Here is a 22,763-nt window from a genome sequence, read left to right on the forward strand (position 1 = left end):
CTGATGCGTTCATTCTCTCTCTGTCCCGCTTTAATTCAGTTCAGGATCGTGTGGATAATGGAGTGCGCCCCAGCAGGGCCGGACAGGTCAGCACTGCAGGACCTACACACATGCATAATCACTCATGCACCACTCAAATGTGCAGGCAGTTTAGAGTCTCAAAGCCCCTAACCCATGTTTTGGCCTGGATGAAACCCATGCAAACAAGGGGAAGGGGAGGCAGGACCTCATATAGTCAGCCAACAGTGCTAACCACAATACCTCCGTGCCATCTTATACCTGTGATGTATCGTGGAAAAGGCCTTGGTAGTTTTGAAATAATGCATAAAAGTAATATACATTTAGCTTGAGAGATGTTCATGACTCATTTAGTCATGTCTAACGTGAAGTGAAGGAAGGAATCCAAAAAACATCATATAACTGCTTGTGGCCCATATACGTATATATGTTTTAACAGCAAACAAACATTTACCTTATTTGGTCATTTTATGCATGCTTTTTTTTTTTGCAATGCATACCGATCAGGAAAGGAAACATAGTGAGTGAAATACCAGACCCTATGTTTGCCTCTCGAGATTCCAGCGGCTGAGTGAGCTTTGACCCAAAAGAGGTCTGAGAAATGTAACCAGCCAGTGGACACATTCTATGAATAGATTTAAAACAGTGTTTAGACAAAAAAAAGAAAACCTTAAAAGATAAAATAACTCTATGGCATGCAAATAAGTCTCGAGACAGAGTACCCCCCACTCTCTCCTTCAAAAAAAATAGGATTTTTATATGGATCAGCAAAGGGCATGGGAAACCTGGCTGGAAAGAGAAAGAAAATTAGCTAATTTGAAAAATGACGCTATAATATTGCTCTAATGTGGTCAAAGTTTCAAGGGATTTCAATTTAAGATCTGCATCGCCCATTCGGTCCTGTTTTTATAAGCCTGGTGTCAAAATGTGTTGGCCTTGAATTTTCTTTAAGAGATTTTTTTTTAGATTATGAACAGCTCTTTAAATCTTTGGCGGTTGCTTGTTTTCTTGGATGTAATCAAAGAATTCCCCCTTTAACATCAAAAGTTTGGAGAGGGACAATTGGGAGAGCAAGGAAGAGGGACTCGGTTCACCCTGACGTGTTACAATGACCGCAGATGTCCACTAGAGGGCGCACTACACACTTCATCGTAACAATTGACGAAATAATAATAACAAAAAAAAACAATAAAAGGGGGTCTTTCCAAGTTAGCTGGTGAGTAAATACCCGGAGCTAGTTTTGTGTCCAAAAAACGTGCGTCTTTGTAAACAAAGAAAACAGTTAATCGTCGAGAAAATAGCTAGACGATGCCAGTGAGTCTCATAAATCACGAAGAGCTGCCGCAGGAATACGAACAAGTCAGCCGTGGCTGAAATCTCCCAACTGTGTCCACACGGAATACGTGTGCTCTGATCAACAGCAGCCCCAAACCGTTGTCTCCGTTGTATACAGTAGCTGTGTTGTGTTGGTGGTCCTCTACAGTGCATCAGAAGTTTGTGCAGACTTTAGGATGAGGGTCTGCGTTGCGGTTCCGCCTCCCATCAAACGTCAGAAGTCGCGGTATAAAACACACGTGATGCCATACGGCTCGCTCATAGTTGCATACCTCGTTAACGTGACAGGCGGGTGAGTCAGTACACTTCAATATAACGCTCTCGGGGACTCGAGTGGCAGCGGTCGTTAATGAGAACGAAAAGGAAAAAAAACAAAACAAAAAACAACAATACGTCAAGTTGTGGGGCGCCATAAATCTACTGGATTGAGTAGAAGAATGCAAAAGGCAAGACTGACTAGGCGTCCATCAAAGTGTGAATGGATATTTTGTCTGGTCAATTCCGTATCCGCGGCGGAGCGTCTCTCGTGCTGGACTTTTGAGCCGAATGATGTCTGATAGGGGAACACTGAACTGGATCCTTACCGATGATAAACCAGGAGAGGAGCTGCCACAAGAGAACGAATTAACCGGGGGATTTCGCACACCGAGCTCCGGGGGAAGCCTAGAGGCAGACATCACAGCAGAAGCCTAAGTGTGGCACAGAGTTTCGAGACGAGTTCACACTGACCTGCACGGTCACCGCCATCACCCGCGAGTCGTCTCCCATCGTTCAACTCCCGGGCGAAATCAAATGCGGAGAGAGGAAAGATGCGTTTGGGTAAAGCCTTTCTGCTCGTCCTCCTCCTCAACTGCGTGACTTTGAGCTTATCTCTGTCGACCTGTGCCACCGTGGATATCGACCATGTGAAGAGGAAGAGGGTCGAGGCGATACGGGGCCAGATTTTGAGCAAGCTGCGACTGACGAGTCCGCCGCACTCCCTCGGACCGAGTCAGATCCCTTATCAGATCCAAGCCTTGTATAACAGCACAAGGGAGCTACTGGAGGAGCTGGGGAGGGATCGGCAGCAAAGCTGCGGCCAAGACAACACGGAGACAGAGTACTACGCCAAAGAAATATACAAGTTCAACATGGTCTACGGACCGCCGGAAAACAGTAAGTACTTACAAAAAAAAAAAAAAAACCAAAAAACCTCCTGTGCTCCGATTCGGTCATTGTTCCCTGTGGCCGTCGGTACGTGCGCTGCGTAATTACGCGCCGCATCGAGTGGCGTGCGTGCCATAATGATTGCCGCTGCGTCATTAACTAAGGGCACGGTCACACATGCGCGAAATTAACATTGGCGCAAAGAAAACAACAAAAAACAACAAAAAACCCGCGGTTTTCCAAATAATGGCACAATCCTCAAAATTATAATTGACGTTCGCCCAAACAATTAAACAACTCACGGCTTCCTCAGCAACATTTTTGGCAGTCTCTTTATTTCCCTCAGCATGTGGAACGTTTCTGTGATCAAAATGATTTCGGAACAACCATTTATTTCTACCCCCCCCCTCCTGAAAGCGGTGTAAGGGTTGGTGCTAAGCTGTGAATTGATGGAGGAAAGCCATCAGCAAGGTGTTAAATCTCCGTCTTAACCCCCCCACAAAACAAACAAACAACAACACACAAAAAACAACAACAAAACTTAAAGGGCTAGGCCTGCAACTTGGGTTGGCTGAGTATTAACATGAAGCATGATCTTGATTACTGCTCACCAACCTGTTTTAATCCTACCCCGTGTTCCAGGAAAGTCTCTCTCCTGCTACTCCTCCCTCAACTTCTTCCTCCTCCTTTTTTTTTTTTCCTCCATGGATCCTGTCCCTCTCCCCAGATGTTCCCATTTCCGTTCCAGTCAGGCCCAAATGAGAGGGACATCTGCCTGGGCGGATGGGGGAAGCCTTGAAGAGAGAGGCAATAGGAATAGGAAAAGTTAACGGAGGAGTACAGGAAAAGTTAGTTGATGGAAGGACCTCCCCAATAGCCTGGCCGGAGATTTCCATCTCTATCCCTCCTCTGTGTTCCAGCTGGGTATGTGTTGGGATTTGGTGAGGATTTGGGGGGGATTTGGTGAAGGACCCCTGCCCCACCCTCGCTTCACCTCATCGCCTTCGTTTGTATGGTGCTGAAATTGCACTGTCTGCCTTTTGCTGGTGAAGTCCTCTCCAGTGGGAAAGATGTGAAACAAAAAGATCCACAAGAAAGGGCATTACATCATTCTCTCCTCAGTTTTAGTAATCTTAAAGTGAGTTTGAAACTTGGATATCGTCTTGAATGAGTGAAACCGCATTAACTGCAATTTAAACTTATAAATCCATTAGCAGGATTAGCTTACATTTGTGTTTCGTTAACCGCTTGTTTCACAACTCACTTTGGGATAGCTTTTTTGTTTAACCGTGAAGAAATACCCCAATAATCAGATTTTAGCTAAATATGTGGTACGATGACATGTTCCAAAGGGCCCGTCAGGCTCTTATTTTTTTGCAATTGACAGTCTTGCGATCACGAAAACCCTCTTTAACACCCCTATTTCCTTTAAAGGCCCTCCACCATCGTTCACAGGGATTCAGAAAGCCTTTGCCAATATGGACCCGTGTCTCCATTATTAAAGGGAATTCATACGACATGGTGCATGTGAGTCATAATTTCAGGAAAGGTGGATGAGGAGGAATGTTTTGTGTGTGGAAGAACATTAGGACGGCCTTATGGTCGCCAGTCAAACCAAGCCCATTTCAGCACTGTGGCTTTTGAAATCAACAGGTATTTCCCCAAAGACCCACTTTCCTTCCACAGTGTTCTGGCTTGAATCTCACAAAGTGATTTGGACCAACAAAAAAAAGTGCCATAGAATATGTGCAGTATTTGAAAGATGGCGTGGTGGTTACAATCCCAGGCTTTTACGGCCACAAATGACCCTCGTGTAAGTGCATAGCAGTCATGTATAAATCATGTATGGCTCTGAAACAGCTGCAGGTGGCAAGATGGCGGCAGGGTTAAATGCAGTTGCCCTGTTGCTTCTTTCACATCTCCACTCAAATGGCAATAATTCTACTTCCATTGCAAAATTAATCTCTTTTTGCAGCTTTGTCCATCTTTTAAACTTTACCACAGACGTGTGGGTCACTCAAAAGTCATCAACGATTTTTCTAAAACGTGCTCATACAGTACTTGGCGAAATGCATTTTCTCAATAGCCCATATATCCAAGTGCATATGCACATTCTGTTCACTGAGACAGACTAATGAGTTTTACATTCACTGTTGCAGGCAAGCTCAATAATTTCTACATCCACTGTGCTGAATTTCCTATTTTCTTGGTGATTGGACTGGCCATACGTGTTTCTTTTTTTGAAAATACACCCATGCTTTGCTGCACCGGCCTCTACCTGGGCGAACTTAGCAAAACTTTGCTTTTTGTACATATATTCTGCAATCCATGAGACCAATCCAAGATTAGGATATACTTAATTTGAGAGATGTAAAATAAACCTTTGAGAACATTCTTAATCCATCATAACTTGATATATTTTACTTTGGTAATTACAGATATAATGACTATAGACAAAGCAAAATGCATGTAAACCTCGTGCTAAACTACTTCATGCTTTCTGAGTTCATATTAAAAAGTCCAAACCAGTGAAATGAAACGATGTAACATTTTAGTTTTGACTGTGATAAATACTTTTAACCAGATCTAATCAAAGGCAGTGGTGGGCAACAGCTAAGGAATATGGGGGGGGGGGGGGGGTTGGGGCTAAGTATCTTTGACAAATTCTCAAACATTTAATCCGTTTGAATATATCATTTATCATGTAGAGTTTCACCATCTGCTGTTTGCCTGCTATCTGCTACTGAGTAAGATGGCAAAACGAAGAGGCTTAAGTATAATATCCGTTGACGAAATATTTGACAAACTTGAAACTTGACAAGCTTCCCTCAGGTCCTCTTGGCAAAGTGCCACGTGGTGCATAGCCACCCTCAAACCCCTGACATAGCTTTTGACGACCTCGCCGCCTCTTTCGCGTGCCTATGAGTCCTTCACTCAAGATGTTTGCAAAAGAGGTGAGAGACTGAATAGCTTCCTGTATTTGCACAGACAGTATTGCCCATAAGTAGTTGAGAAGAGGAACTGCGGTTAGGAGCTGGCAGAAACGGCACACTGTGAGTGATGCCAGTGGTTGCAAAGACTCAGCCACGTTAAGGTGTTGCCCCTCTCGGTACAACGGGCCCAGAAGGCTGACTTTGTGGAATCAGGATTTGACTCCGGGCCCGTGACATCACTCTCTTTCCTTGGTTAATATGGACAAATATAGATCCAGTTTCGACAGCACTGCTAAAAAGTGGAAGGTAAGCTTGTTGAAGTATGGCAGACCTTAGGCAACACCGTAACCCACAGCAGATCCTCGACAGGTGCAAACGGAGCAAGAAGAAAGGCAAATGACTGTATCAAGACGCTGGATGCCTTGAACCATCGAAAGATCTCCTTATATAGAATAAGTGCATAGATCTGGCATAAAGGGAACCAATGAAGAGTTGAAGGAAGGGTTGTAAAGAAGTCACCGAGGTCAGTGGGACCGAGGATAGCCGAGTGTTTGATATGTACTGCAGATACCAGGGTGGTGAAGTCATGTTAAGCTGAATAGGCATGTTATTCCTCTATGAACACATTCACTTTTCCCCCAAATTTTTTATTCAAAACAGGAAAATAGTCCTCTAACATAAACTGATTATATCACCGCATCCAATGCTGGCCAACACGTGTAAGGCAAGTATTGAGGACGCCAATTTAAGGGCAGGCCGCAACAATAACAATTCCCTCCGTGACTTTGACCAGTTAAATTTGGTCCCACCCATTCAGTATCAGCAACTCCTAGACATCCAGTTTCATTGTCTACACTCGATTTGACTAACTGGTCATAACATTTGATGGGTGATCTTGTCATCTTTTGAGATAGTGGGCTTCTTTGTTTTAGTCTAGCAACACATTCAGTTATTTGAAAACATGCATTTTTTGTGCCCCCCCCCCCTTTTCTCTCAAATTGTATCCGGCCAATTACCCCACTCTTCCGAGCTGTCCTGGTCGCTGCTCCACCCCCTCTGCCAATCCGGGAAGGGCGGCAGACTACCACATGCCTCCTTCGATACATGTGGAGTCGCCAGCCGCTTCTTTTCACCTGACATTGGGGAGTTTCACCAGTTTGATGTAGCAAGTGGGAGGCTCACGCCATTCCCCCCAGTTCCCCCTACCCCCTGAACAGGCGCCCCGACCAACCAGAGGAGGTGCTAGTGCAGCAACCAGGACACATACCCACATCCGGCTTCCCACCTGCAGACACGGCCAATTGTGTCTGTAGGGACGCCCGACCAAGCTGGAGGTAACACAGGGATTTGAACCGGCGACCCCTGTGTTGGTAGGCAACAGAATAGACCACCACACCACCAGGACGCCCTGAAAACATGCATTTTGAATCCCTCAATTAAAAGGAAAAGTGATTAGCATTATATATAAAGCGTAGGGGACACATCTCACACTTAAATGTAATCAATCTACATCTCTATACCTGTGGGGAGAAGACGGATTTATTTTCAAGAAACTTGAGTGTGAAATTCATGTTTTACCCTCTGTTTTGCAGACGACCTGCCGTACTGTCCAAAAGGTATAACATCGAAAGTCTTCCGTTTCAATGTCTCTGCCATGGAGAGGAACGCAACCAACCTGTTCAGGGCAGAGTTTCGCGCACTGCGGGTACCAAACTCGGGTGCCAAGAGAAACGAACAGCGGATTGAGCTCTACCAGGTGTGTAAAGGTACCGTTTCCATATCCTTCTACCAAGTCCAGCGATATCTAGCCAAAGGCAACAAGCCGATGCAACAAGTGGCTTCAAAAGTGAAAACTGCTTGACATAAAGCCCGTTTTGATCCACTGCGACTATTCTGTCCATTGCGGTGTTGAGGCTTAATCACTGCAGGTAGGAGGACGACTTAAATTTCAAACCTGGACAGTTGAAAACCCAGCCTAATGGGTTTCTTATTCCAAAACCACAGCTTTTTACCTCCTAAATGAGAACAGGAGCCAATGATAACCAGATTGTGGTTACGAGGGTGGGTAGCAGCCAGACGCAAAGCCAGAAAGCGCGTCAGTTCTGCAGAATGTTTGGAGAACCGGGACAGCAGGACTAATAGTACAGCATCAAGCAGGACTGAGTAAACCCCTGGCTGACCGTGACAAACTGGTGTAAATGAGCCACCTCTTTTCATTGTACAGCTCCTCCAGACCGTTTTATCAATCCGAGTGAACATGGAGGCTTCATTAGGTCATCGTTAATGGGCTACAAGCTGAGTGACGGAATGACTTAACCTGTCTCCCGGCGAAAAAAAAAATCTTAGTTACTGACAAATGATCCCTGTTCCAAACTATTTGACTTGGACCACCATAACATTGCATTTCTTCCAATGCGTATCATATAATATTGATATAACAAGTTCAGCCCAAATTTTCGCAGGTTAAGTTACAGTGCATGTGCAAAGTAAAGAGAAATCCAGACATTTCCCGACATTTGTTTATATATAGTCAATGCACAAATAGAATGCACACTGCTGCCACCTACTCTTGCACAATTTTCTGAACTTATGAGAATTCAACAACCAACTTATTATGGACATCCTGGTTTGCAAGACTGAGTAAGGTTGAAGAAAAAGCAGAGGAAGACAATACTGACAAGAGAAATGGTCATGAGCTTGAGAGTGGTGTTGTTGTGTAGAATGTGCTCCATTTTTGGGGGGGATTTCTTTAGATTTTTCTCCCCAATTGTACTTGGCCAATTGCCCAATTTCCCGAGCCGTCCCGGTTGCTGCTCCACCCCCTCTGCTGATCCGGGGAGGGCTGCAGACTACCACATGCCTCCTCCGATACATGTGGAGTCGCTAGCTGCTTCTTTTCACCTGACAGTGAGGAGTTTCACCAGAGGGACGTAGTGCATGGGAGGATCATGCTATTCCCCCCAGTTCCCCCTCCCCCCTGAACAGGCACCCCGACTGACCAGAGGAGGCGCTAGTGCAGTGACCAGGACACATATCCACGTTCGGCTTCCCACCCGCAGACACGGCCCATTGTGTCTGTAGGGACGCCCGACCAAGCCAGAGGTAACACAGGGATTTGAACCAGCGATACCTGTGTTGGTAGGCAACGAATGTGCACCAGTTTAACTGAACCATTAACATGGCATAATTTCACATCTAACATTTCATTTTACAGGAGACCAGGAAAAAAGTTCAATCATATATCGTCTTCTGTTTTCATGTTTAATAATTTAAACAAATGCTCTGTCAACCTGGTGTAAGAGGAATAAATTTTTCTAAATGTGATTGCAGGGATGAAGCATCTTGACAAAAACAACCAAACTGTGTTTGAGGATTTTTCTCACCACTGTGATGTCCACATTTGCATCCTAACACGGTTGTGGTCATTACAAACGCTGCCTTTCAGACAAGCAACATAATATAGATCACGTCTGTACTCAAGGCATTGCTTGAACGTCTTCGAAGACTGTATGACGGGTAGCTTAGTGGTCTATTCCGTTGCCTACCAACATGGGGATCGCCAGTTCAAATCCCCATGTTACCTCTGGCTTGGTCGGGCGTCTGTACAGACACAATCGGCCATGTCTGTGGATGGGAAGCCGGATGTGGGTATGTGTCCTGGTCGCTGCACTAGTGCCTTCTCTGGTCAGTTGGGGCGCCTGTTCGGGGGGGCGGGACTGGGGGGAATAGTGTGATCCGCCCACGTGCTATGTCCCCTTGGTGAAACTCCTCACTGTCAGGTGAAAAGAAGTGGCTGGCGACTCCAGAGGGGGTGGAGCAGCGACCGGGACGGCTTGGAAGAGTGGAGTAATTGGCTAAGTACAATTAGGGAGAACAAAAAGGGGGGGGGAGACTATGTTGCACACAACCTCTTCCCCCATTTGCTCACCAGAGATCAGAGGTGTAAATGGATTCACCTTTCACGAGTAGGCACTTACTTGGCTCTGATAAATCTTAACAAAAACATTTCCTTTTCCATTAGGTGCACTCTGCCTGGCGTGTGATTTCGTTGATGGTTTCTCAGCACTCAGACAACACGGGAGACTCAGGATTAGATACGTTCGACGTTTCTCGTCAGTTTATTATTTCAAGTTTGACGTGTTATCGTTGGTTTACAGATCCTGAGGCCAAACGAGCACATTGCCAAACAGCGCTACATTGGAGCCAAGAACGTGCTGACCAAAGGCACCTCAGAATGGATCTCCTTCGACGTGACGGAAACAGTGCGGGAGTGGCTGATGAACCGAGGTGCAATTTAAGTCTCCACATCACGCACCACTCACAACATGAGCACAATAAACAACATATCACTATCCTGCATCCTAATGATGCCAAATGCATGCACGCTGAACTGCGAGTTGTGTTTCCCTTATTCTTTTCTTCTCGTCCAGTTGGTTGATGTTCCTTTGCGAAAAGGCACAAAAATATATATATTAAAAAAAATAACCTTTTGCTATCTTTTTTCCCCAATCATTATCATCAGGGAGCAATTTGGGGTTGGAAATTAGCGTACACTGTCCCTGCCACACTTTCAGCCCAAATGGTGACATCCTTGACGTGAATGAGGTGCTTGAAGTCAAATTTAAAGGTAAGACCCTTCCTTCAGTTGAATAGTCAGTGATAATAGATATAACGCCTCTTTTTCTTTTTTATCAGGTTCATTTTTTAGAGAGATTTCATTGTTCTTGTATGTGTTCATATGTAGTATTGCTACGCGCACACACACACACACACACACACACACACACACACACACACAGATGGGTGGATAGGTCATTAGATAGATGGGTAGATAAAGAATTAGGGAGGCAAACTGCAGGAACTTCCCATGTCGCCGTTGAAAGTGAATCACATTTCTAGTGAACAATCACTTGATTTGTTCATGCTGTCATTCGGGACGTTTTGTGGGCATTGGTACGAGTTGTACGTGTTGTGGGATACAAGTCACAGAGTTGGGAGTGAACCACATCTAGTAGATATATCAAAGCTTGGCTGAATCCTCCCACTTGAAATGAAACTTGCGACACTCCTCTCTTCATATTTCCCGGTCACCCACAAGTCTGCAAAAGCTTTTCTTCTGAGATGCCAAGCTGCTCAAAAATCAAACTTTTCTTCATTTGTCCTCCAAGAACCAATGCATTGGACCAGAAAAACTCAGCTTGAGTAAAGAAGGATATGTTAGTGTCCAGCACTTCTTTTGACTGGAAAGGGGAAGATCCAGTCCTTGCACAATATGACTTGGAACAAGTGACCTACACTCTGACATTGAAAATTGAAGAGGGACAGTTTTCAGTTGCACAAAATGTAGGCCCATAAGCTTTGTTGTCAGCCAAATGTAAAGCAGCTGTTAGGGGGGCACTTTAAAACCGAAAGCTATCGATGTGCTTCCCTTAAAAGTATCTCAGTCATGTCTCGATCGTGACCGTGTGATATCTGTCCATCTGACCCTGGGCACTTTTCCACAGGGGTGGAGGGAGAGTACGAGGAGCAAAGTCGCTGGGATCTGGACCGTTTGAAAAAGCAGAAGGAGCAGTACATGCCTCACCTAATCCTCATGATGATCCCTCCCCACCGCCTGGACACACAGTCCTCACGCCGACGCAAAAGAGCGCTGGACACAAACTACTGCTTCTCGTAAGGCTTAAGTCATTTTACATTTTGTAAGAGGGACTATTAGCGGGCAGGTTCAACAACTCTTTAAGATTGCTAGTCCTTCTCATGTAAGTTACTGGGCCCGATGAGCAAGTTCTTAATCTGTTTCACTACAAATATACAAGGTGAAAATCGTGTTGGGATTTGATGGAATGTTGTAGCCATTTTCTTACAATGGGCTTTGCAAATGCATAACAAGATATATTCTTCTTTGTCTTCTTTTTCTTCTTCTTTTCCTTTTTCTTCTATCCCTTTTTCATCCTCTTTTCCTTCTTCTTCTTCATGCAACTTTTGCAGGATTGAACTGTTTTGTTTAATCTTTAAAAAGAGATCATTTTCGTTGTGCTCCCCCGACACAGAAACATGGAGGAGAACTGCTGCGTTCGCCAGCTCTACATTGATTTTCGTCGAGATCTGGACTGGAAGTGGATCCACGAGCCCAGGGGCTATTTTGCCAACTACTGCTCCGGACCCTGCCCCTATCTGAGGAGCTCTGATACTACACACAGCACGGTAGGAAGGAGCCCGATAACACAACACAGATCCTTTAAAGAGTGTATACTCAAACACAGGATGAACATATGAAAATATTCAGAATAAATATGCTGTATGCTGGTGCTCCCCCTCCCTGGTGCTCTGCATTGCTAGTCAGTGTTTCAGAGCTCATGAATGTGAGCAACTCATTCTCAACCAGTGACATCCAGTGCTCTCTGACAAAAGGGAAGCACAGTTTGTCAGTTTTCTAATGGTGGAAAAACTGAGTAATCAAACCTATTTTCCCTCTATTTTAAATCTAGCTTGTCCAGTTGTATGTAAATTTTGTCCTCCTTTCCTTTTGCATGAAGTCAGCCAGCTTAGGGCCTATTTAAACTTGATTGATTCAGTCATAGTGGTGAAAGGGGACTTTGGAAAAGAAATCTTAGGTATTTTGAGGCTTCAGTAGAGTTCTCATGGCCTCGTGTCCACAGACGAATGCATGTAGATGACGCTGGCCACTACAAACAGGTCGCATCAGCACGATGCAAAGATTTGCAAAGATTTTTTACACGTATTTTTCTCTAAATTATTGAATTGCACCAAGAGCAATGAGCAATATACACATCGTTAAACCTTTCTTAAACACATTTTTAGACAAATTTGATAGATAGGAAGCTGTGCTTCCCATGTAGCCATGGCCTCAAAGGAAACGGGCAAGAGCTCTTAGCCTTTAAGCTCAATTAAATTGTTACTTCAGATACTCGTTGAATTGTCAAGAGTTTTGAGTTTTACATCATCAGTTTTTCCCAGTGTAGCTTTCAAATTTCTTTCTTTCTCAAGAGGAATACACAGAGTACCACACTGAATATGGAAGATACTGCCGAGCCAGCAAACGCTGATATGGCCTTTTCAAGTGTGTATGTGCTAATTTGCCATATTGAGCCACAAATAAAACCAAACTTAAGATCATGTGTGCATGAACGCTTTAACCTAAGCCATCCAACACAATCACTGGTTTGAATTATCCAGTGATATAAAAGCTCAACAAGTCCTCACGTGCATTATATTAGCCAATTTCATCAATAACTACTGAACACTGAAGGATTAGCTGCTGTAAACACTGTTGTGTCGGCACTGTTTCACAATCGCTAAATGCATTAAACATCTGTGTCTCTGCCCTGTGTTCTCCTTGAAGCTGCTGAGCCTGTACAACACTCTGAATCCCGAGGCGTCAGCCTCCCCCTGCTGCGTCCCCCAAGACCTCGAACCCCTCACCATTCTCTACTACTCTGGACGCACCCCGAAAGTGGAGCAGCTCTCCAACATGATAGTCAAGTCTTGCAAGTGCAGCTGAGTCTTTGTTAAGAGGCACGGTAGTATGGCAGGTTTCTCTATAGGTAGTGACCAAGGCCCACGGAGTTGGCTTGCTGACTTTGGATCCTTAACAGAGAGAAACAACTGCTAATTCTTCGTCTTCTTGTTTTTTTGGGGGGGGTTTTTTTGTGCTATAAAAAGATCTTGTGGCCATGGGGCCCAGATTCAAACACCACTTCTCATTTTCTTTTAAGGACATAGATTTTGTTTTGGGGATCATATTTGTTTTTCTTCATTTTCTTGTCTTTTTCCATTTAATTACGGATGCAATGTAGTATTGTCTTCTTCTTTTTTTTTTTGTTAAAGCCAAGATCAAGCCTAAATCAGAATTTATGTACTTTCGAGCTTGGATACCTCCATCTTGATTTGCAAATATGAACACCTCTGACTCACAGTTAGACATCAGAGAGCCGAGGTCCTGATTAATCTGTAATGTCAACAGGACCACGCCTGAAGCTGCTCTATAGATAATAAATGGGGGGCATGACTTTGTGGACGCTCTCAAAACTAACAATGACCTTCTGGCCATTGAGGGATATTCTCAATATGGAACTGTTAGCACTACTAGCAATCATAGTATCACATAGAAAGCCAAGCAAAGATCCAATGAGTCCACAAAGACAGTCTCACATACATTGTCAAGGAAGTGGCCGTGAGGGGAAACATCACTATTTTCAACATTATTTCTCTCTCTCTCTCTCTCTCTCTCTCTCTCTCTCTCTCTCTCTCGCTGTCATATATATATGCTGTCATATATATATGTGTGTGTGTGTGTGTGTGTGTTGTAGGGTTAACACTCCATTAGTAGCAATAATACTGATCAATCTTCTTTGCGTCTTTGAAACTCTTCCAAAAATTGTGTGGAAAAGTGTCCGTCGGTGACGTAATTGGCGGACAATCCGCGAATATGAGAAGCGGACTTCCTCCTTTGCCGATAGGCTTCGTTGTATAAGAAAATGTGAATAGCAGTGCTATACAGCTGTATAATGTAGGCTGCATTTTCCAGCTGTGTGTTATTCGCATTTTCTTATACAATGCAGCCTATTGGCAAATGGGAAAGTAAATTTTAACATTCATAGATCGTCTGCCAGTGACATCACCACTGGACTCGACTTTGGCGGCGTTTCAGAGACACACGGAAGACTGCTCAGTACTATGGCTGCTAATGCAATGTTACCCCTACAACACATACATACATACATATATGTATATATATATATGTGTGTGTGTGTGTGTGTGTGTGTGTATATATATGTATGTATGGGTGTGTGTGTATACGTGTGTATATGTGTGTATACATATATATGTGTGTGTGTGTGTGTATACATATACTATGTGTGTGTGTATATAATATATATGTAGAGAGAGAGCGAGAGAGAGAGAGAGTGATAATGTGGAAAATCTCGATCATTTCCTTTTAAGCCATATCATCAGATGAGTATCTTTCTTGTTACTGTCCGTGGAATAGTGTTTTGTCACATTCATAAACTGAACAGTCCTGGACAGTCGTAGTTTTGTTTTAGACTGGACTTTCCGTAGAACTGCCTTAGGTTCCCTTTCTTTCAAACAGTGGGCATTATCTTCAAACACAAAGGAGAAAGGACAGACTTGCTGCTGTATCCAAAGCCATAGCTGTGGTCAGGGAAAAGGAGGGCTGAGAGAATGCCTGTTGGATTTGCAATGGAAAGTGAATGAGCAAAGAAGTTGAGCCAAGCTTTTCTTTTTTTGGCCGAGCCAGCAGCAATGACCTTTTTTTCGTTGCGTTGATGAGAATGGATGGAAGAAGAGGGGACCTGTATAGAAGGGAAGAACTGTGATGGAAACTAGCCATGAGCACACTGCCATTCACTGGAAGTTTTCATCCCTGACAGGTTCAAATTATTTTTGGGACATCAAATAATATGCTGGAAAAGAACAACTGTTACGCAACAACTTTTTATGAGATTTCTTTTACATTAATAGCAGATTTGCTATGTTATGCAACTCATGTTGTACGGTGATTGTTTCACTAACTGAGAAAAAAAGGTTAACACGTGTATATCTCTGTTATCCTTGGTGAAATCACTTTTTTTATTTTTATTAAATTAGGGGTATGGTGACATGATCTCTGCAACTTTGAAATAGTCATTGATTGAGCTCAATACATGATATGTTTGACTCAACTTTTTGGACCTTGGACGTACCAACAGGTGGCAAATTCATTATGACAACGAAACAGGGGTATTCGGTAATGTAATCTGAGATACAGGAGGAATTCTGCATCCACAGAAAATAGATTTCCACGGCGTTAACACACCTATCACCCTTCCCTCCTGCCAGCTGACAAGAGACGGCGAGTGCAGTCGGGACCCCGGTGTGTGTGTGTGTGTGTGTGTGTGTGTGTGTGTGTGTGTGTGTGTGTGTGTGTGTGTGTGTGTGTGTGTGTGTGTGTGTGTGTGTGTGTGTGTGTGTGTGTGTGTGTGTGTGTGTGTGTGTGTGTGTGCTCCCAAAAACACTGCACTCTTTCATTCCCTCTTCTGCAGCTCTGTTTGTTTTGGTGCTCTTTTACCCTTGCGAGGTCTAATGGAACACGAGAAATAAAAAAATAAAAGAGAAAAAAAAAAGATGAAGAGTTGGGGGAAAATATCCCAGCATGACAGTAGCTGGGTGTACAGTATGGCTCCTTCTCTTCTGCTTGTCAGTGGAGACGCTCTGAATTCACCAGTATTAAGGGATACACACCGATACTGATCCAGGCCTCCAACCAGAGTGCTCGAGGTTTTGACTTTTAGGGGGCGTGCTTGTGCCTCATTTAGTTTGGTTAAATTATCAGGAATGATCATGATTTTTGTTGGAAAGTCCACAATGTGCCGCAAAGATTGGATTATGGGCCTCAGGAGTAACCCCCCACCCCTCCCCGGCCCGCACTCCTCCCTATTACAAATGGCTCGGCGACTCCTTTTCTAAATCACCAGTGACTCCGTTGTTTTTTTTTTTATTCATGAAATGGTGAAATTTAACAGATACAATGACTCGTCATCAGATTTATGAATGACGAATCCACCACGCCGCCCATGAATACCCACGATGCTGTGCTGCCCCTTTGCAATTAATGCTCTCCGTTTACTATAAGTTATCGAATGCAATTTTTCCAATTTGTTCTGGTTCCACACTAACATGATTTAATTTACTTGACTTACGTGGAGCCCACCTGTTTCTGCTAGGCACACGCGGAGGCCATTTTCATTTTCTTTTCTTTTTTTCCCCAGCGTAATAAATTCAGACTTGGCTCCTCTTTCTCAGGGATTGCTCCTTAACAGCTTTCCCAGAAAAGGCAATTACTATCATTTTCAGGGTGTAATAAGGTGCTGAAATCTTTTACGTTTTTGTTTGTAATGAAACTATTACGAAAGTGCCCTCGTGTAAACCTGAGAAAAACCTTACCCAACATTAATGGCATCCTCGGCAATCGGCCGGCGCCTATTACCGTAAATGGGGAGGGGGGGTGGGGCAAACGTGGGCTAATGCACACTGACAAGTAGTCAGGGAGAATGTCCTCTCTCCGTTTGTCTGCTATTGTTCCCTGTCACAGTCGATCAGAGATGCCCCGTGATGGGTACACAAAGGCCAGGGGGCATGGCAAGGTCTAAAAACAGGGGGGAGGCATTTAATGGCTTTGCAGACAGCCTTATACTAACAAACACACAGTGGCTGGTGAAGAGCGGCCGTGCCCCATGCATGACTGACCTTGTCCTTCACCCAACAAAAATCGAACCCTCACCATACACCACATTTGCTTATGCTCCTCATACGTTTCTTATGCAACAGAAAAACTCCCAGTAGTGTTACACCCCCCCCCCCATTAAGACACACACATACACACACACACATGCACACACACACATGCACGCATGCATGCACGCACACACAGACTTCCACAGATTTATTATCGTGCTAATTGTTGTTGTGTTTAGCTATTTCCGTTTCCATATCAATAAATGAAACCAAAGAAATGGATTTGGCCTGAGGATTTTGGGTGGCAGCAGGGAGGTTTAACTTATACAGAGCTTTTCAAAGGCACTTCACAGACCCAGTGTGATGTTTATGCGATGCTAGTGGTGGCTTAAGGGATGTCTTGGGGTCTAGCCAAGTCTTCTTCAGCCTGGGAGGCCAACTCATGGTGGACTCCCGGAGAACAAATAATATTGTATTTGATTCTTCAAGGGTATCTTCACAAATGTTGGCGTAATGTAAGCATGATAAAGCATTAGCTTAAGTCTGTTGGCGGCTCAAAAGCTCTTTCTTAGTGGATGCACCAGCTTGGCTACTTTTTTTCTTGTCATATTGGTTTACATGCTGGCTTTCTGGTTTATTGAACAAAAGATTACGCCAACACTAAATCCCAAACACCAGTAAACACAAGACCTGCATTGTAGCAACAACACAGTAATGGATTACGCTCATGAACGTGGGAGAGCTTGGTTGTAAAAGACAAAACATTTTGCACTGACAAGGTGTCTATATAAGTTATAATAAGTCCACATACATTATATACCTCATGTGGGGGCAGAAATGTCCTGTGTATCACATATTAGCCCTACAGTGTACGGGAGTGACTGTACACAGTGTTTGATTGAACCTGACCAGACCTTCTCCTCTGCCTCTCATCAGCACCCTCGTTTACCGTTAAACTGAAGAATAGCATTGGATTTTCATTAGTGGCAGAAAGAAATATTCCAACTTGGTTAGCAGATGCTGATATGAAGGTTGTTTGCCCCTCTTGGGGGCAAGCTGACCACCCCCCCAACCCCAAAACTGCAATAAACCTATTTCCAGCACCCGGCTACTGGATGAGAAAGCCATAATCTAAGACTAGTTCAGGGTCCATTTCTTGGTTTGAGACTGACTTTCTCAGCACTTGTGCTCTTCCAAGACCAATGATGAATTGCATGACACGTAAATGCACAGAGGTTTGGAAAACTCTGTCTGCTGCTATTCCCTGAGCAGATTAACAGATGTTGAGGGAGAGAAAAGAGGGGGAAGTGAGAGAGAGAGAGAGAGAGAGAGAGAGAGAGAGAGAGAGCACTGGAGAGAGATACAGAGACACAAAGAGAAGGACAGAGAGATAGCTAGAAAGAGAGAGAGCGAGAGATGGGGAGAGAGACAAAGAAAGGGAGATAGGGAAAGGGAGAGAAGGCGGCTCAATAGGACTGTTGCAGCAATAAAATCATCAGGTCACATCAGACCAGTTCTCAGGCCCCAGGGTGGAAAGAGTTGTGTAATTCAGCAATAGGAAGAACTCTCTCTCTCTCTCTCTCTCTCTCTCTCTCTCTCTCTCTCTCTCTCTCTCTCTCTCTCTCTCTCGCTCTCTCTCACACACACACACACACACACACACACACACACACACACACACACACACACACACACTAGTCAGGCTAGAGGCCACAGTCACTGGAAAAGAGTGTAGGGGTGAACAAATATGTAAACACATATCAACTTCATAGACCTTAATAGCTAAACAAATGAATGGGAGGTCTGGATCAAACTACGGCATTATATTACGGCACAGTGTGTGTTTCCGTGACAGTATTCCAATAATAGGTGTGTGTGTGTGTGTGTGTGTGTGTGTGTGTGTGTGTGTGTGTGTGTGTGTGTCTTACAGAAAGAGGGGGGGGGGATCAAGGGAGAGACAGTGAAAGAGAGGAGCAAGGGAAACAGGCGGAGGGAGGAAAGGAGACAGACGGTGTGAGAGAATGATGATGTTCCCCCCTTCATATCAGGCTATGCAAAGAAGAGTTTTCTAACCAACACAGCACCCAGGAACTTATTGGGGTTTGCATCGGAAATAAATGACAAACTGCTGGTGTTGAGAGACGTAAATGAAGGAAATTATTTCTGCCTGGATGATTTCAGATTTCGTGTATTTAAAATGCCGCCGTAAAAAGTTTATCTGCCATGATGTCATGTTAAAAATACAAAAATTGCAAAAGCTGTATTGACTCTACACCCTCTCTCCTCTCTAGACAAGCAATACAAATATACACTTGCCTGTATAAACACACACACACACACACACACACACACACACACACACACACACAGAGCCATAGCAATAAAATAATAGAAAGGGCTTCATTGTTTAGGGAAGCTTTGTGTTACTGCCAGTAGTTGGTTGGTTTTAAGTTTCCTATATCTTGTTCATTTTATCTGTCTTGTAAAGTGAGTTGTAAACACTCTTTCCATTCACAACAGGTTGCGGCTGTGATCCCTTACTTACTACAATAAAAAAAAGGATAAGGCTGGACCTCAGGGAAGCATTCAAAGTGTCCTGTCTAAAATGTGTAAAAGTGTTTGCATGTTCCTTTTTCTGCACGGACTTATATGGCGTTTATCAGAGAGCGAAACGGACTCCCACATCATCTGGCCACCTGAGCGACAGTCCCCAGTTGGCTGTCCTCTGGGTAAAGGTAACAGCGGGCTTTTCTCCCTTGCCACCCCCCCACCCCCCAAAAAAGTGCAGAGCAGATGGATGAGGTAAAGAACTCTTTAACGACCTTATATACAACCGTCCCCGTTGAAAAGGCGTAGGGGAGACAGTATCAGCAGGGAGCTGTCTTCAGAGCAGATTACACTATGAAGACTTAAGTGGTTTTGCTAACTTTACTATCTCATTGCCTGCCTGGGACATATAGGCTGACAGCGAGCAGGGACCGGAGCGCAGGATTCAGCTCGATTTCCGTGTAGAAAAGGGGAATTGCATCACTCACGCTTGGCCGAGGGACAAAAAGCTGGATGCATGATGTCTCGCCCGGGCTGCCAATCAGGAACAGACCAAGCAGATGTACCATATGCAGGACAGCTGCCAACAACAACAACAAAAAGGCTTTTTTTGACCTCACATTTGTCATACAAACAAGCTATGTATGACTCCTTCTTCAGCAAAGATGATCACAATGTTGTCAGATCACTGAATGAAGAAGTTTTTCCTGAGAGGGAACATAAATGTTTAAACAACACCATAAAAATAACAGTCTTCCGTCAAAAACCTATCGAATAACGGTCCTTGCAGCGGCACAAAGAAGCTTTCGACATTTTAAGTTTGAGTTTAGCTTAATGCAAAGTCCTTCGTTTCGCCGTCCAGCTACGGTTGGGGTTAAAAGTTGACGAGAACTGGTGAATGGTCAGTGGAGAAAGGGAAGTTTCCCCCAGATGCAATTTTCATTGCTGTCGGGGGACAGGAGCTGCAGTCAACATGTGTCTTTAGCCTGGAGCCAGAACCTTTTACCGTGTCAACAAATTCATCACCGTGCTTTTACTTCCCACCTGACATTCCCCCGCGTTAAAGGCCAAGTTTTAATACAAACAATGGCACAGTATCCTGACCGCAATGCATTGTGCATCAGCTGGCCTTTAAACACTGTTCCCATCAGTTACTGCAAACTAGAGGAAAACGCACTTTGAACAAAAAAGTGATTAAAAAAACCCCCAAGAAAACGCACGCAACCTGCCAACCACAGCAAGCACTACATTAACCCAGAGTCCATCAAAAATCAAGCCGTGGTACACGTCGTGCACTTCAGCGGTAACCGTGCGCCGCCGGTGTGTGCAGGAAAAACAAACGTTGCACTTCAGGATTTCTGTGCATCACGAACATAAACAAGCAAGGGGATTTATTTTATTTATTTTTTTCTAACCATCTTAACCCACACCCTAAATCTGACCTTTTCTTCAGCGAGCGGAAAAGTAAAAAAAAAATAAAAAAAAAATTTACATTTATAATGCTGCGGTAATTACCATCCTATTAGTAACAAGATATTTCAGCCGTAGTCGTTGCCAAGTAACAAGCATAAGCAAAGACACGCTGGCCCTCCACAAACTCAATGAGAAACACGTTTTGTTTAAGCAGCCCCCTTAATCTGCACAAGACCTGGTGACTCCTCCGGCTGGCAGCGCTCCACGGGCCATTGGCTGCTGTAGGTCTCGCACACTGTGTTTGTGTGCATGCGCAGTGTACGGTAGGCACCGTGCTTGTACGCGCGTGTGTGTTAGCTGCAGGGTTTTTTTTTATTTTTATTTTTTGCTTTGTTACTACAGCTATAACCACAGCAACATTTGAAAACACTTGAAAAGATAATTGCATTTGCGCCGGCAATCACGAAGTTACACACCGCGCCGGTGCGCTGAAAAACACCGAGAAACCCCGAAAAGCGAGTGTCGCCACGCAGACGGATATGCACGGCGCAGTGCTGCAACGATGTACCGGTTGGACGTGTGGAAATTCAGTCAGCATGTCGGCGAAAGGTGCCGACTAGCCTTCCATGACAACACTTCCATGTCCTTCTTTCATTTATTTGATCAGTCTTTTTTTTGAGAGAGAGAGAGAGAGAGAGAGAGAGAGAGAGAGAGAGAGAGAGAGAGAGAGAGAGAGAGAGAGAGAGAGAGAGAGAGAGAGAGAGAGAGAGAGAGAGAGAGAGGTCAAGAACACGCACTGCTTTGAGATTAGGGACCCCCAACCATTACTTATGATATGAAGGGACCATTATAAAATGAGGGGACCATTACTTATGATATGAGGGGACCATTACTTATGATATGAGGGGCATTTCTGCTTTGAACAGCTTCCTCTCGCAATGCGTAATGCCACTGAGACAATGGAGTCCCCAAATGTCTCTGGATGGTTCAGTGGAGGCACGTATGAAAAGAAAAAAGGAAATGCATGTGATGACACGTCAAACCTCTTTCTTTCTTACTAGCCACCTCGAGGTGGAAGTAAAACAAGATTGTTTAAATGTTGGAGCGGCGGCTCCAGGACTTGGCTTTAAAAACCGTGTGAGAGACAGTACAACACAGCAGTGGAGTGCCCTCAAACAGAAATTCCTGTGTCGAAGATGTGCATTTAATGTGATAAAAAAAAGCTAGGATGGGATTTTAATTGTTTAATACTCACACACCCATTCACCCCCCCCCACACACACACACAGACACACACACAAAGACAGAATTGTTGTCAAGCCACATTCTGTCATCACTGTAAACAGAAAAGCTGAAACATGGGCGGTCCCCTTTCCAACTCCCACTAAACAGTCAAACACACCACAAAATATGAGATGAAAATAAGATCTGGCACTGGCAAGCTACACCTTCCCCTTCAAAGAGATTAACTGTGCTGGTGTCCCCTTTCTCTCCTTCTCATTCATCATCAAATTACATAAAGGAGAAGATGGGGAAAGGTGCTTCTGTTGACAAAATAAAAAAGTACTGTTATTGTTTCTGAAGATGTGGTCAAATGTAAAATCATTTGTCCAGACGGTGGGAAGTGGGTCCCCCCCCCCACCATCCCTCATTGCCATTCCCTCTCCCCTCCCCAAACGCAAACCTAATTTCCCTTTATATTCCTTTCCAGACAAAATGGTGAATTGACTGCGGCTCTGAACAGGCCTGATCAGCTGTGTTTTGTTGTGTTTACAGAAGGCAAATAACAAACATCCCTGTGGTTAAGTTGCAGCCTGTCAAACCATCCACTTTATGATTACCAGACGCTAGCATAGATAGGCTTTGGCTTTCTTTTTCTATGTGGACGTGGATCTGTTAAACTCTGAAACACAGCACCATAATACATCCATACATGCACACATACATATATATATACATATATACAAACATACATAAGTATATACATCATCCATCCATACATACACACACACACACATACATACATAAAAAGTATATACATCCATCCACACATCCATCCATCCATCCATCCATCCATCCATACATCCATACAGCCATATATACAAACATACATAC

The 22,763-nt window shown here is 44.1% G+C and overlaps 1 protein-coding gene across 1 annotated transcript; it reads left to right on the top strand.

Moving 5' to 3' along the window:
* The first annotated feature begins 921 nt into the window (after positions 1 to 921).
* Positions 922 to 15,082, top strand: LOC130124978 (transforming growth factor beta-3 proprotein-like). The gene is made up of 7 exons (XM_056294366.1): positions 922 to 2,508; positions 7,025 to 7,188; positions 9,590 to 9,719; positions 9,955 to 10,059; positions 10,937 to 11,105; positions 11,483 to 11,636; positions 12,796 to 15,082. The coding sequence occupies exons 1-7, from the start codon at positions 2,163 to 2,165 to the stop codon at positions 12,952 to 12,954; spliced, it is 1,227 nt and encodes a 408-aa protein (XP_056150341.1). The 5' UTR covers positions 922 to 2,162; the 3' UTR covers positions 12,955 to 15,082.
* The last annotated feature ends 7,681 nt before the right edge of the window (positions 15,083 to 22,763 follow it).

Source organism: Lampris incognitus, chromosome 15 (assembly GCF_029633865.1).
Source record: "Lampris incognitus isolate fLamInc1 chromosome 15, fLamInc1.hap2, whole genome shotgun sequence".
In the NCBI taxonomy this organism is placed as follows: domain Eukaryota; kingdom Metazoa; phylum Chordata; class Actinopteri; order Lampriformes; family Lampridae; genus Lampris; species Lampris incognitus.